Source organism: Chiloscyllium plagiosum, unplaced genomic scaffold, assembly GCF_037043375.1.
Source record: "Chiloscyllium plagiosum isolate Xiang-an unplaced genomic scaffold, Cpla_swu_hap1 HiC_scaffold_13, whole genome shotgun sequence".
NCBI classification, from domain to species: Eukaryota; Metazoa; Chordata; class Chondrichthyes; order Orectolobiformes; family Hemiscylliidae; genus Chiloscyllium; species Chiloscyllium plagiosum.
In genome coordinates this window covers 91,605,815-91,622,491 of record NW_028270151.1, presented here as the reverse complement: position 1 = coordinate 91,622,491, position 16,677 = coordinate 91,605,815, and the positions used below count along the sequence as shown (strand labels likewise).

The window sequence follows — 16,677 nt, the reverse complement described above, 5'->3', positions numbered from 1 at the left end:
AGTCATTACAGAAGTCAAAGATTTTTAAAAAGGTGTGCAAAATTCCCTAATTTACCTGTCTTTGAGACCTAGATTGACAGGAAACATGGACCTAGTTTCCGTACTTAAAGTGATTACCATTTATTATAAATAGATTCTAGCTACAGGTAAGTGATAATGAACCATTGACATACAACTTTATTAGTAAAACACTAATCTTCTTATAAAACTCCCCCTAGACACACCGAAACAAAAATGTGAATGGCAGAGGGAATGACTGGCAAAGCAGTTCGATGGTCCCTCGCAACAGAGATGGCTTAGATGATTCTTTTGGCTTTTCAGATCTTAGTTGTGTCCAATCTTCCCTTTCCACGTACTTTTAGCTGCTTACATAAGGCACAGGGTGACTGGCTTACATTTATGAAGGTCTACGATGTATTAGTTAAAATCCACAGCATACAGCAACTGATCAGGGAAATAAACTGGATTTTTTCAGGCTTGAGGTGATTTTTACTCCAGAGAAAGAACAACTCTTTCCTTTCCAGAGATTCAATGGCTTCTGACCTAAACATTCATATCCATAAACTATTTAGTGTCCTGACAGCCAATCACAAAATTTGTTAGCAGGCAGAAGGCTTTCATTATCAAAAACTGGTCACCATTCAGAAACCAAATCTCCATTCAAATACATCCCTGGGCTCTAGCAAAGCTTTAACTAGATTTTCCCACAGTTTGAACAAAAAGCAGTGTAAATTGCACTTACAATCAGTGTTAAGGTAATTTGCTTTTAAAACGTGCAGCCATGGTTCAACAATCCTTCATTTTTAAAACAATCCTTTGCCTATCTCAGTGCACAAATACGAAAAATTTAAAAATTATATGGTTGTTACATAATTAATGTGTTTTATTTTAAATACATATTTCCTTCCCATTTTCAGTCTTTTGATGAGAAAGTAAAGGTTTCATATCTGCACTTTAATAACAAAATGTCTGTTAAAGTGTTCAGACATGGATATAATTTAGTACAGCATATATTTAACTATATAACTCCAATTGCTGACGGAAATATCTTTTCTAACTTATTTGGACTTTTAGAAGACATTCTAAAGATTCCACTTAAGAAACTATTGAATAAATTTCAAAATCATGAAATTATTGACCTAGCTAGGAGATTGATTGTGAGATAAAGAACAGAGAGCAAGGCTAGTGAATATTTTAATGAATTTGAAGAATCTTGGCCACAACAATCTGTGTTGCAGCTGAAAATGTATACAATATTTATTACCAGTATAATTAGTAAAAAAGAAAGTATGTACTCAATGTACTCAGTAAATGGAAAAGCTCTGGGGAAAATTGATGTACAGAGAGCTCTGGGTGTTAAGTTCCTTGAAGGTGGCAACACAGGTCAATAGAATGGTCAAGGAGGCATATAGCATGCTCTCCTTCATCAGACGGGGTAGTGAGTACAACAGTTGGCAAGTCACGCTACAGTTGTATAAGACTTTGGTTCGGCCACATTTGGAATACTGCGTACAATTCTGGGCAGCACATAACTAAAAGGATGTGGATGTTTTGGAGAAGGTGCACAGGATATTGCCTGGTATGGAGAGTGCTACCTATGAGGTGCGATTGAGTAGATTAGGATTATTTTCATTAGAAAGGAGGAGATTGGGTTGGGGGGAGCTGATTGAGGCCTACAAAATCATGAGAGGTGTAGACAGGTTGGAAAGTAAGAAGTCTTTTCCCCCAGAGCGGGGGACTCAATTACAAGGGGTCACGAGTTCAAAATGAGAGGGAAAAAGTTTCGGGGAAATATGCGTGGAAAGTTCTTCACGCAGAGGGTGATAGGTGCCTGGAACACATTGTCAGCGGAAGTGGTAGGGGCAGAAACAATAGCATAATTTAAGATGTATCTAGGCATGAATGGGCTGCAGGTTTAGATAGAGGATCTGGACGGGTGTAGGCTTGGAGGGCCGAAGGATCTATTACTGGGCTGTAATGTTCTTTGTTCTATAGTTTACCAAAAACGAGTATGTTTCAGAAGCAAAGATTTAAGGCAAGTGTGATCTATATAGTAGGTCAGCTACTAGTCCAGTTATTGGTAATATTCCAGAATCTCTTGTCCTGGCTGAAATGATTCTGTCAATTTCCCCGTAGGATCAAAGGCATATTCTGTCAAGTTATAACTGACATATTTGCAGCAAGATTATTTTTCAAGTGAATAACTTGAAGCATTTCCTTCAAACAGCATTTTGTAGATTTGTAGAGTATTTATAGAAATAAATTTGAGCTTTCCAATTGTTTTTGATTATTGGGAAATATGTATTTGTCTATTTCTACATCAATTCTTTTCAACAACAGTCAACCATCTCCCAATCATTACTTACAAGCAGTTCGTCCATCTTTGCTACTGTTTTTGCCTGGGTATATAGGAGATTTTTCTTCCGGTTCAGGTTCTAAAGGGATTTAAACAAAAGCTGTTGTCTGTGATTTTATATTAAAAAATTATGTGAAATGCCTATTGATTAGGATACAAAATATTTTGTTGGGTTGCATTTTACAGTTGACTTGCAGTCTGAAAGTTTTCAATTAAATGCTCAAGTTATGAACTTGCAATTCTATACTGAAGTACATACTGTGAACATTTCATACCTGAACAAACCACACCTAGAAAGAAAAAAACTTTTCAAAAAACTATTTGACAATAATACTTTTCATAAGAAAAATGAACAAAACCATAGAAGCTTATAACCATTTTAGCCATTCAAGTCTGCCCGTCCAATGTATTTTACAGCCACCACCTCAACAAATCCATGACAAATAATTTCATGTTCCAAGAAACATTTGTATAAAGAAAGTTCTCTGAATCCCCCTCCTTGCTCTAAATGATCATTTTAAATGACTGACTGAACAACATGAACTCCCAGTCATAAGCAAGATTAAAACACAGTGGATAGCAGTCTCACCTCTGTGTTAAAGATTCATGGGTTCAAAACCCACTCCAAAGACATGAATACAAAAACATAGGCTGACAATCCAGTGCTCAATTCAAAGTGATATCGTCAAATGTACATCTTTCAGACAAGACATTAAATCTTGGCGGCATGGTGGCTCAGTGGTTAGCACTGCTACCTCACAGCGCCAGAGACCTGGGTGACTGTCTGTGTGGAGTTTGCACATTCTCCCAGTGTCTGTGTGGGTTTCATCCCACAATCTAAAGATGTGCAGGTTAGTTGAATTGGCCATGCTAAATTGCCATAGTGTAAGGTACATTAGTCAGGGGTAAATGTAAGGGAATGGGTCTGGTTGGGTTACTCTTTGGAGGGTCGGTGTGGACTTGTTGGGCTAAAGGGGCTGTTTCTATACTGTAGGGAGTCTAATCTAAATCAAATCCTGCGGTCCCCTCAGAACACAAAAGATCCAACGGCAGTATTTACAAAGAGCAAGAGGGTTACAGGCCCTTTTCTCCTGATTTATCAATTTTTATTTCATCCATCTTAAGTACTTTGCCTTTCTTGAAAACAAGAGCCTTGCAACTAACAGCTTACTGTCTCAACTTTATGCCTCTAATTGGAAATATGTGATGGCACCTTTCCTGTAAATGTGACCTTCATGTCATGCTACATCTTTCACTACATTCCCCACAGAGATATCACACTGGCAATGTTGCTCTCCATACCAAATGACATCTCAGTTTGTCTGGTACTTACTGTGACTACACCTCTGGCATCTTCTCTGTCTACCTCACTTGCCTTTTGTTCTCTACAATTCACACAAGTCCCACACCAGAAGCCATATCAAGACATCTTCAATTCTTTTCTCTCCGGCCACCAATTTATTCAGCAAATAATCACTGCAAGTGTTACACAGTTAGCATCAGAGCAGTCACATTCTTGCCTGACATCCCACATCTCACTCATGAAGCCAATAATTCATTTGAAAATTCAAGTTAAAATTAAACTATCAGCAAAAATCTTTTAAAAATTTTTCACGATTTTGATCCAATAGCATGTTAATTCTATCTGAGTAGTGCTCATTGCCATTGTCCCCCAAGGTTCCTGATCTCTGTATGCCCTCCTTTCCATTGACCTCCCATGTGTGTCTTTTTGGAAAGCATGAACCCAATAGTTTGGTTGAATTATCATACATAGGGATAGAATTTTTGATATAGTAATGCATAAGCAAGGGCTCTGGGTGCCGGAGACAATTACCATGGGTTTATTTCTTTAAAATCAACATTTGTCTCTGTCAAGCAGTGAACAGAATTAAGTTTTACGATGTACCATTACAAGCAAAATACAAAATACAAACAAAACATGTGAAAGAATGGAGTGGAAGAGCATACTGATCACTGGATTGTGATCTTTATATTATCAAGAATCAAAATTTAATAGTCAGTGGAAGCTGTTCATTGTGTGAATGAGGTATGGTCTGCACTATTCTTAAACCTTGTTGCTTTTCCAACTTAATTCAGTTAACTGTTTTCGTTTCTGTAGCGGATAGTCAGAGAAAGATAGAAAAGGAATGAGGTTTGGGGTTTGGCAACAATATCAAGAAAGAATGTCACAGTGGTAATGTTTATTCTCGAATAAACTTTAGTATATCCAAACTCACTAAATTTAGTTTGTCCATCAGCCTGTGTGTTGGCTTATATTGTTCCTATTCTGATACTACATCAATTTTAAATGATTTCAGATTCAATCCTGTTGGGGGGGGGGAATCTTTGTAAATTCTTTCAGCCCTGCAAATGCCTGAGATATCTGCAATCCTGGCCTCTTGCACATCTTCAATATTTATCACACCACTCGCAATGGCCATACATAGGCTCTGAACTCCTAAAGTGCCTCTTAAAGCACTCTACTACTTCTTTTCCCCTTTAAGGTGCACTTAAAGCCTCTGAACAAAGTCAGAAGTCACAAAACACCAGGTTGGTGAAGGAGCAGCGCTCCAAAAGTTTGTGATTTCAAATAAACCTGTTGAATTAGAACCTGGTGTCATGTGACTTCTGACTTTGCCCATCCCAGTCCAACACTGACACCTCCATATCATATCGCTAGACAAACATTTGGTCACTTGTCCTAGTATCTCATTAAATGACTCTGACAAATTTTGCTTCATAATATTCCTGTGAAACATCTTTGAATGTTTTATTACATTGCCAGAACCTGATTTTAAGAGCTCAATATGAACGGAGGTTGGGAAGCCTCAGTCCAGTTTCTTGTAGGATTCAGCCCACAGGACAAAGTTCGAACTGACTCAATTGCATTGCAACGCACAAGACAAAATGACTGTTGACTATTGTAATAAAGGATGGTCTCCTGCAGTCGCCCAAGTCAATTATAAAGGTACTGAATGGCAATCATCATTCAACATCTAGTTACACATTTCCTTAATTAGCAGTCCTTGATTTAAAGGAAACCTAAACTGGAAACACTCCATATTTCCCAATGTGATCTTCACTTAAAAAAACCACAATTAAAAAGAACTTTTGGTGAAAAAAAAGTGGAAATACACTGAGACAAAACCTTGTGAAAATCTCTGCTCTTTCTTCTCAAGACATAGTCTATATTCTGGGGACGGACAATGCAAAAGGGTAGATGTTTGCCCACACAAAGCAAAACATTAAAGATCCATATTCACTATCACTTCTTCCCACATCTGAGCAGTTAAGTACAGAACTCGATTAGGGTGTCACTCTATAGCTTAACCAAGGAGGATTTTGTTGCAAAACATCTTCTGGGAAGACAAGTAGGAATTTGAAGTTAAATAAGTATGCCAAGGAAGGATTCACTTGCAAAGACCACATGAACATTTATACCACAACAGTAGTTATTCAAAGTGCCAAAGAGAAATAAACTTGCATTAATAAGGTCCATTCTGTTGCTAAACTAGTGAACAGATTTAAAAAGGGACTCTAATTCTGTACCATCATCAGAAATTTACAAAAAGAATAATTGATTGTTGTCCACCTTTCAATAAAGGCTTGATCTTTGTTTCTTTTTTTTTGAGATTCCCTACAGTGTGGAAACAGGCCCTTCGGCCCAACCAGTCCACACCGACCCTCCGAAAAGTAACCCACACAGACCCACTTCCGCTCTGACTAATGCACCTAACACTATGGGCAATTTAGCATGGCCAATTCACCTAACCTGCACATCTTTGGACTGTGGGAGTAAACCGGAGCACCCAGTGGAAACCCACACAGACATGGGGAGAATGTGCAAACTCTACACAGACAGTCACCCGAGGCTGGAATCGAACCAGGGACCTTGGTGCTGTGAGGCAGCAGTGCTAACCACTGAGCAACTGTGCTGCCCTATTCTGATAGAACTTTATTATTGTCTTCATTTTTCTCATCATAAATTGCATCATTTGACTAAATGTCATATCACTGATATCACTACCACCAACATTAGCATTGGTAAGAAAATAAGAATAACTTACAAAAATGATACTGGGTTATACAGCCACAGTTCACAATCTCCAAAAATGCAGGCAAGCACCAAGTCAAACTTACTAAACTGTCTGAAAAATTTTAATAAATTTCTACCAGCCTCTTATGCAGTGCATTTCAGATCATACGAACATTTCACTGTTTGATCAGTATTTTCCTCACATTGCCTTTGCCAAATACATAATTTTGTGCCCTTTGGTTTTTAACCCTTCTGCCATTGGAAGTTGTTTCTGCATCTTTGTTATCCAAACCCTTTATGACACCTAACACCTCTAACAAATCTTCAATGTACCTTCAATTCCAAGGAAGAAGCCTATATCATTAAGTTCAATTTTACAGTCTGAATAACATCGCTAATTTAGATTAGATTAGATTAGATTACTTACAATGTGGAAACAGGCCCTTCGGCCCAACAAGTCCACACCGCCCCGCCGAAGCGCAACCCGCCCATACCCCTACATTTACCCTTTACCTAACACTATGGGCAATCTTTGGACTGTGGGAGGAAACCGGAGCACCCGGAGGAAACCCACGCAGACCCGGGGAGAACGTGCAAACTCCACACAGTCAGTCGCCTGAGGCGGGAATTGAACCCGGGTCTCTGGCGCTGTGAGGCAGCAGTGCTAACCACTGTGCCACCCACAATTTGTCGATGAGTCATTCAGGATCAATTTTTTTTGTTATTGGAGAAAATCAATTAGGAGACCTGACATTACTCAGTGATATTGCGGAAAGGATTTATGTTTTAAAATAAAGCCAGAGCAAGTTCAGACAAGACAATTATTTGGATGCAGAACTGGAGGTCATTGACAAACAGTTAAAAATGTTTGTTTCATCTACTGTAGCAGACTATGTTATTAAGTTTTCATTAATAGCTCAGGATGGGGAATACAGGACACACAAAGGATATACTCCTTACTTTTGAAACAGATTTTCCTCCTTTTGAAGTTCAGGACTGTGATGTTCTTTGAGGAATTAACAGTCAAGTTAAGCTGCATTTCCATGGCCACCTCTGAATCAAATGTTCCTGTGCATAACAGGTCCACTCTAAATACTGCAAAAGACCAAAAATGTGTGAAGTTTACTATTAAAGTCTAACTGGTCAAACTGGTTTACTCGAAAGAGTAAACAATTATGCAAAGAACATTACTTTAGTTCACAATATACTATTTGTCAGTACTGAATTTATAATAAAGTTTGTCAGTTAATAAAACTTATAAAAAGGGATGAATGTGATTTTTTTTCACCCAATTGTTCAGTGTTTCGCTCAATATTATTACCGTCATGAATAAGAAAAAGTCTTTGAACTGACACACTATGTGGAAGACGTGAGCACTTACAATGAGGATTAGACAACCCTTTGCATAGGGGACGAAAGACGATAGCACTGGCCTTTCACGTATTTAATTGGAGTTACATCGTTCTATCAACCTGTCAATGGTTATAATTTGTGAACACAGGATTCTTGAAAAATGGTATAAAGAAATCAAACAAACTGACATTTTCATTAAAAGTAGTTAGTTTGCATCCAATTTGCATGAATTTAAGGGCCTGGGAAGAGGAGTTCAATGTCAACAGTTTCTGTGCAGATACAGAGTTTATCATTCAGATTCACAATTGTTTATCATTCAGATTCACAAGAACTGGAGATAAATCTTATTAAAGCAGGAAGAGTTGACCTTAAAAGTAATTTACTGTTCAGTGGTTTCCCTTTTTGCCCCAACGTATCCTTAAAAGTTATAAGGCCAGAGAGGACAATCTCAAAGTCAGCAGCACAGTGAGGCATGAATTTAGCATGGTTGAAAATTCAGGAATAAAGACACTGAAAAGAACCTAAAGCAAAACACATTTTCCAGAATTGGACCAAGTTCAGAAAACATCATGTGTTTATAAAAGTATATTTAGCATGTCAGCCATTATCAAATGATGGAGCAGACTTGATGGGCCAAATGATCTAATTCAGCTTCTATAATATGTGGTCTTACAGTCTAAACAACTTTATTATTCTCGCATATACCACCATACCTAAAACAGCGAAAGAAGTGCACTGCCACATCAATAGCACACTCACTCCTTCCCACAACTATCTTCTGCCTCAAGTGAAACAGAGCCTGCGGTATGTGCATCGGTCCATACAGCCATCCACAGACTCACTCTAAGATTGGAAGGGAGTCATCCTCGTCTGCAAGGGACTGCCAATGATGATGACGACAATGATGACTACCATAAGGCCAGATGATATAGGAAAAGTATTAGGTCATTCAGTGCTAGCTGATATGCTCCTCAACTCTATCCTCCTGCTTTCTCCCCTTACTAATTAAGAAACAATCTTAAAGACACTCAAAGACTTGGCCTTCACAGACTTCTGCAGCAATGAATTCCACAGATTCACCACCCTCTGACTGAAGAAATTCCTCATCTCAGTATTAGAGTCATAAAGTCAGAGTCAGACCTTTCGGTCAAACTCGTCCATGCTGACCAAGTTTCCTAAACTAAACTAATTCACCTAGCCTGTGTTTGGCACATATCCCTTTAAACCTTTCCTATTTATGTACCTACCTTTTAAATTTTCCAACTGTACCTGCACCCACCACGTCCACTGGCAGTTCATTCCACATGTGAGCCACTTTGTGTGGAATAAGTTGCCCCTCAGTTCCCTTTCAAATATTTCTCCTCTCACATTAAAAATATGCCCCCAACTTTTGAACTGCCCCAACCTAAGGAAAATACTTTTGCTAGTCATTTTATCTATACCTCTAATGATTTTATAAATCTCCACAAGATCATCACTCAACCTCCTATGCTTTAGGAAAAAAGTCCCAGCCTATCCTAACAATTCAAACCCTCCAGTCCCAGCAACATCCTGGTAAATCTTTTCTGAATCCTCTTCAATCTAATAATACCCTTCCTACAGGATGGCAACCAGAACTGTACACGGGACTCAAAAAGTAGTCTCACCAGTGTCCTATATAACATCAATTAGACGTCCCAACTCGTACACTCTGATCAATGAAGGCAAGTGTACTACCCTGTCTATCTGTGACACAACTTTCAAATAACTATGCTCCGGTGTCCTTCCACAGTCCAAACGTGTGCAGTTAGGTGGACTGGCCAAGGTAAATTGCCCATGGTATTCAGGAATGTATAGGCTAGCTAGATGCGCCATGGAAAATGAGGAGTCAAAGAGATAGAGTAGGGAGGTGCATCTGGGTGGGATGCTCTTCAGGGGGTCGGTGTGAACTCGATGGACTGAATGGCTGTTTCCACATTGTAGGGACTCTATGATTATATTCTATGAAGTATCAGGTAAGCATGACATTCACAGATTCAGTGTCTGCATCAATATCACAAGTCTAAACAATCATTGATGTTAGCCTGCAACCTTAATATTCTATGCATGTAAACATTTGCTGCAATTTGTTTAATTTGCTGATCAAAGGACAAAATATACCAGTTTGGAGTTAGGTACCTGATAATGCAATCACACTGGGTTGGGGTTGGAATTTAGCTACACTGAGTGGGTCTAATAGTTGGAGAGTTCTGGAAATTAGTATACATGTTATGTAACATCATAATAGTGGAGCTGCAATATGGCAACTTGGGATCATTGCACAAGGAGAAACTGCAGTTTCACAGAACTGCATAACTCTAATTAAATATCTGAAGGATCAATGCTATTGTCTTTCATCCCCTAACAACTGACTCTGTCAGTCTGTTCGAGACTGCCTGAGGCTACACCAGACCAATCACACTTCAGAGTCCGACTGTGTCAAAGCCACATTTCTGACCACATTTATTCACCAAGACAATTACGTGCAGCTCATTTGCTGCTACCACAGTCTTATAATAGAAGAATTCCTATAGTGTGGAAACACACCACTGAGTCCAAACCAACCCTCTAAAGAGCACTGAACCCATACCCATTCCCCACCACAAACCCCTGCCCTGTACTTTTCTCTGTGACCCTGTGTTTCCCATAGTTAATCCATGTAACCTAAACATCCCTGGATACCATGGGGCAATTTTGCACGGCTAATCCACCTAACCTGCACACCTTTGCACTGTGGGAGGAAACTGGATCACTTGAAAAAAGCCCATGCAAACACGGGGAGAATGTCCAAACTCCACAGAGACATGCTCAAGGCTAGAATCGAATCTGTGGTGTTGTCAGGCAGTAGTGCTAACCACTGAGCCACCAGGTCATCCCATGCCTATAGCGCTTCTAGATTTGACAATTTCAATAGTCGGTGAAAGTGAGGACTGCAGATGCTGGAGATCAGAGTCTAGATTAGCGTGGTGCTGGAAAAACACAGCAGGCTAGGCAGCATCCGAGGGGCAGGAAAAATCGACATTCTGGGCAAAAGCCCTTCATCAGGAATTTCAATGGTACCTTTCATCTTGTACCTTTAGCAAACCTTTCCCAATACTGTGCTTTTAGATTCTCAATGATGCAAAATCCCACTTATTAGTGTGTATGTTGACCTAAGCTGTTAATGATGAGCTTTTAAAATTCTGATCCTTCTTAGTTAAGTCTATCCATGGCTCTGCAATGCCTAGCTATTCATTATTTCAGTTTCCTTTTGCTACTGGCCCACAAGTTCACATGAGTCTTTTTTCACCAATTGTTCACTGTTTCCCTCAACACCACTGTTGTCAGAAATTGAAAAAAATCTTTGATGTGACAGATTATGCAGAAGAGGTGAGGATCTACACAGAGGAATAACAGCCAGCGTAAACAACCCATATTGTGCTCTTTACTCACCGTTATTGATATGTTGAGTATTATTCTGAATCTTTCCAAGACATGTAATACTTTTGTCCCTTATTGTCAACATTTTTCCATTCCATTAAAATCTCTCTCTCTCACACACACACACACACCTTTTCCATTGCCAATCCAAATTTTTATCTGAAGTTTTATAAGTAACAACCTGGACAGGCCAGATAAACAGGATAATTTGCATGAGCTTTTGAAAAATCTCACATGGCATGAACAAAATTATTTTGGAAAGTACAGAAAATACTCATTCCTTCACTGATCAGCACTCTCAACTGTTGCTTTTTATATTTTCTCACCTGATTCTTTGCGTGGAATCTCTCCTTGTGCAGAGATATTAGCTTGAGGCATATCCATGACTGCTGGGTTGTCCACCTGAAAGCCCAACTTGTATTCAACCTGTCATAGAGAACACTTCATGAGAATGGTCATTCAGCTATTCACTATTATCATTTAACCTATTAAAGTCAGACTTAATAAAAAAAACAAGTAATATTATGCTCCAAAACTGTAAAGCGACCAACTTGATTACATTTGTAACCAAGTGGAGAGGGCTCTTATGGTGTAATGGTAACAGCCTTACCACTGGGCAGGACAACTGTGTTCAAGTCGCATCTGCACGAACATGTATGTTCTAACATGTCTGCACAGTTTGATGAAAATAACCTTAACAAAACTGGGGGGAAATATAAATTAACATGTTTTAATTTCCCAACCTTTATTTTGATATCTCAATTAAACACTCAATACAAGATACAGTCAGAGTCATTACAGCACAGGAGGTCATTTAACCCATCAAAACTACACTAGTTCTCTGTAGTCCAATCCACTCATTCCTTTTCCCCCCACACTATCCCAGTAACCCTGTAAGCAAGTTTCTTTTCCCCTCAATTGCCCATCCAATTTCTTTTTTTAAAAGACTCAGCACCCCCAATTCCACTACCCTCACTGGAAGCAAGTTCCTGGTCATCAACATTTGCTATCCTAGTTTCCTTCAGCTCATGTAACGATAACATGAATTTTAACTTCAGGGTAATTCTAGAAAATCACAACTAGGATCAAAGACATCGGGAGCCAACAGAGTCCTACAACACAATGACAGGCCCTTTGGCCCAAACTAGTCCACGCCACACTAACGCCATTTCCCTGCACTTAGCCCACATCCTTCTAAACCTTCCTTATCCACTCATTTGTCCAAATGCCTCTTAAATGTTGTTAATATACCCACTGAACCACTTCTACTGGCAGCATATTCCAAATGCGTACCACATTCAGTGTAAAAAAAAGTTGCCCTTCAGGTTCTCTTTTATTCTTTCCCCTAACCTTAACTCGCCCTGGATTCACCAACCCTGGAAAAAAAAGACTGAGTGCATTCACCATATCCGTGCCTCTCATGAGCTTATATTTTTCTACAAAATCCCCCTCAGTCTTCTGCGCTCTAAAAGAAAGTACTAGCTTGTCCAACCTCTCCTTATAACTCAGACCATTGAGTCCAGGCAACATCCTTGCAAATTTCTTCTGCACTCTTTCCAGTTTAATAACATCGATCCTATAGCAAGGTGACCAAAACTGAACACAATACTCCAAGTGCGGCCTCACTAATGTCCTGTACCACTGAAACAAAACTTCACAACTTCTATACTGAATGCTGTGACTGATGAAGACCAGTGTGCCCTAAGCCTTCTTCACTGTCCTATCTATCTGTGACTCTACTTTCAGAGAACCAGGCACCTGAACACCAAGGACTCTGTTCCACTACACTCCTTAAGGCCTTACCATTCACCAAAAAACTCCTGCTTTGATTTGACTTTACAAAATGCAAGACCAAACACTTATCTATATGAAACCACATTTGCCATTTCTCCGCCCACTTCCCCAGCTAATCAAAATCCTGCTGCAATTTCTAATAACCTTTCTCACTGACCACGATATTTTAGTGTCATCTGCAAACTTAATCATGCCTTGTACATTGTCATCCAAATCACGGATATAGGTAACAAACAGCAATGTTGGTGAACAAAGTTTTTTGTGATTACTGAAGTCCCTGCAGAAGCACAGGCCATAATCTTTCATTCGTCTCTTGTCACAGGGGCATTGACACAAGGACAAGAGAATGTTGACTCTTCTCCTTTGAGAAGGAGATTGCTAAGAGGCAATTTGATAGAAATTTTTAAAATCATGAGGGATCTGGATAGAGAAGACAGGGAGAAACTCCTCCCAATCATAAAAGGATCACAAATAAGAGGGCACAGATTTAAGAAATGATCTCCAAAGGAAATTAATACAAGAGAAAAAAAAAATCCACAAAGCAAACAATTCCACTTGCAGAGAGGTGTTACCAGAATGTCTTTTTCAGAGCAGTTGGTAAACCACTTTGGTCTCCTCGAGTATTTTTTTTTCCAAGATTAGACAAAAAATACATGAGTAGGCAAAGTCAGGCTCCACAGATCAAGTTTTGCTTTCATTTGGGGTTTGGATTGGCTTTGAAGCTAATAGATACAGCTCTCTGTCTGTTACAATAAAAAGCTTGGGTTCTCAACTCAGTTGTTAGATTGTTTTTTTTCCCAGTATTCCTTTCTCCTGGACTGGAAAGGAAATAGAATTATAGAATCATAGAATCCCTACAGTGTGGAAGCAAGCCATTCAGCCCTTCGAGTCCACAATGATTCTCTGAAGAGTATCTATTGAAATGATAGATGAAGCTTCTTCACCATGACTTCAAAGGCAGAATTTCAGATTTGTCACAGGCAGCAAGAGGCCTGTGACAAATAACATTCTTCCTTCTCAGGTAACAGTCTAATTTCTTTGAGTGCTTTCCTTGCTGCCTCAACCAGGAAGAGCATTCCCGAATCTGACCACTTGATAAGCTTTTACTCTAATTGCTTTTGCTTCTTCAATCAAGTACACTGAATCTGTGTCTTCTCAGTTGCAAATATTTTGTAAGTAGGAATAGTTCCTTCCCATTTCCTATGTCCATGTCTGATTTTGAAGACCTTCATCAAATTTTTCATCTTCATCTCCAAAAGGAAGAGATCCTAACTTTCTTTCATCTATCCCCATAACTTGAAGTCTTTCACCATTTAAGCCATTCCTGTGAACCTTTTCTGCACCATCTCTGATGTGCGCATATCCTAAAATACAGTAGCCAGACCTGGATGTAATACTCCAGCACGGAATTGAACTGATGTTTTATGAAATTTTAATAGAGGCTCCTTGGTCTCCTATTAATAGAGCCCAGGATACTCTCTGCTTTATTAACTGTTACCTTCAATGACTAATGTAATCATACACCCTCTGCTCCTACACAATATTTTGGACTAATTTATCAAGTTAAGAAACATACAACTTCGGAAAAATATTGTGGTTAAACTTTACACTATCCTGTCTACACACCAAATGGTGATAAAGCTGCACTTCTAGTAAATCTACTTACGTTGTGTGAAAGAGATTGGACCAATCATGCTGCTCTTTGTCCTGCACATGACTGAGAAGCTAAGCTTAAGTCTGTTTATCTCAAATGGTGATAAGTTGCATTTCTAGTGAATCTGTTTACGTTGATGCAAATTAGCAAATTGACTGTATTGTGAAGAAAGTTTGAGAAGAAAGAAACTTACGAGTTCAGATTTTTGATACTAATATTTCAGCTTGGATCTATTAAGATGAGGACTTAAGCTTAGTTCCTCAGGTCAACTGCAGGACAAAGAGCAGCATTACTGCCACTGGCTCTGGTCCAATTTCTTTCACACAACTCAGGTGGTGCACTGCTCGAGGTTCTGATTAAATAAACTTTGTTTAGCTTTTATTGGTAGAGAGATTGAGTTTTGGAGCCACAAGGTCATGTTGCAGCTGTATAAAACTCTGGTGCGGCAGCACTTGGAGTATTGCATACAGTTCTGGTCACTGCATTATAAGAAGGATGTGTAAGCTTTTGAAAGTGTTCAGAGGAGATTTACTAGGATGTTGCCTGATATGGAGAGAAGGTCTTATGAGGAAAAGAGGGCCTTGACGCTGTTTTCGTGTGATTGAGAGCTGACTTAATTGAGACTAAATTGAGGGTTGGATTGGGTGGACAGTGAGCCCTTTTTTCCTAGGATGGTGATAGCTAGCACGAGGGGACACAGCTTTAAATTGAGGAGTGACAGATATAGGACAGATGTCAGAGGTAATTTCTTTACTCACAGTAGTAGGGGCATGGAATGCATTGCCTGCAATAGTAGCAGACTCGTCAACTTTAAGTCCTCTGTGGTACTACTTTCATTGGAGAGTTATCCCTCCAAGTGACACCCAAGCTTTGCTTGGCAATGCAGACAATGGTAATGTATCTTCCTATTCATCCAGCCCTGACACAGTTTTCTATTAATGCCCAAATTATCAGGATGCACTGGTTTTGATCCCGCTTTCTATACATGCCTTCAAACAGGGTCATAGAGACAGCTTACCTTTCCTTAGCTCTCTGATTCCAAAATATTTTCCAGGTGGTATTAAGAATCAAGCACAAAAATCACATCACTGATCTATAAAAGGCAGATTGCTCTTGACTAAAGTGTGACCAATTTCGTCTCTAGGATGGTTAATGTCTGACTGACCACAACAACGGATGCATAATAATAAGAATCACTGGGAACTAAGGCACATGGTTAATTCCCCAGAGAATAGCTGGAAAATTTATTACAAGTTGCAATTCATTTCAAAATGCATCAAGTTTTATTATTTTGTATAAAAACTAAATTACATCATTTACATACACAAAAACTAATGCTTTATACTTTTGTCATAAACTTGCAGAATGTACAACTGACTCACTACAAAAATCAAAATCACAAGCAGCAAATAGAGAATTATCTTGTTATTTAAATGTAAAACTTTAAAGCCCTCTTGTAAAGCCCTGGACAAAAGACCTCGGTTCAACTTCCACCTGCTCCAGAGGTGTGCAGTAACATCTCTGTTCAGGTCAATTAGAAAATTAGGACAAAAAAGAAACCTACACCAGGTTTTAATGAATAAGAAGCTTATTTATTTAACAAATATGCCCTCCAACATGTGGCAAAAACAGATTATTAATTACTAATGCAAACTTAAATGATACCCCTTTGAAATCAAAATGCCCATTTCATTCACATAGAAGATGGGCAGACAGACAGATTTATCGACGTTTCGGGCATAAGCTCTTCTTCAGGAAGTTTCCTGAAGAAGGGCTTATGCCCGAAATGTCGATTTTCCTGTTCCCTGGATGCTGCCTGACCTTCTGTGCTTTTCCAGCAACACATTTTCAGCTCTGATCTCCAGCATCTGCAGACCTCACTTTCTCCTCCAGACAGACAGATTTGACAAACAGAGAAGAAGGATCTATTTTGCTTGCAGGACTTGTGGACCGACTACTCTTCAGGTCTGTGATAAACTGTACTTAAACCAATCCAAACTCTGTTGCTGGGCAGTTAGTTTTCTTCTGAGACCTGATGCCAGTGTA

The 16,677-nt window shown here is 39.2% G+C and overlaps 1 protein-coding gene across 6 annotated transcripts in view; it reads right to left on the bottom strand.

Annotated features, from left to right (window-relative positions):
- Positions 1 to 16,677, bottom strand: part of ryk (receptor like tyrosine kinase) — a 296,128-nt gene that overhangs the window by 206,942 nt on the left and 72,509 nt on the right. For 3 of the 6 annotated variants that reach the window (XM_043701685.2, XM_043701684.2, XM_043701688.2), the window contains exons 3-5: positions 11,510 to 11,609; positions 7,353 to 7,487; positions 2,367 to 2,435 (exon numbers count right to left, since the gene is read on the bottom strand). In XM_043701685.2, coding sequence (XP_043557620.2) covers positions 2,367 to 2,435; positions 7,353 to 7,487; positions 11,510 to 11,609 — 304 coding nt within the window. The remainder of the gene's footprint in view (positions 1 to 2,366; positions 2,436 to 7,352; positions 7,488 to 11,509; positions 11,610 to 16,677) is intronic. The other 3 variants (XM_087993913.1, XM_087993912.1, XM_043701687.2) reach the window with 2 other exon arrangements.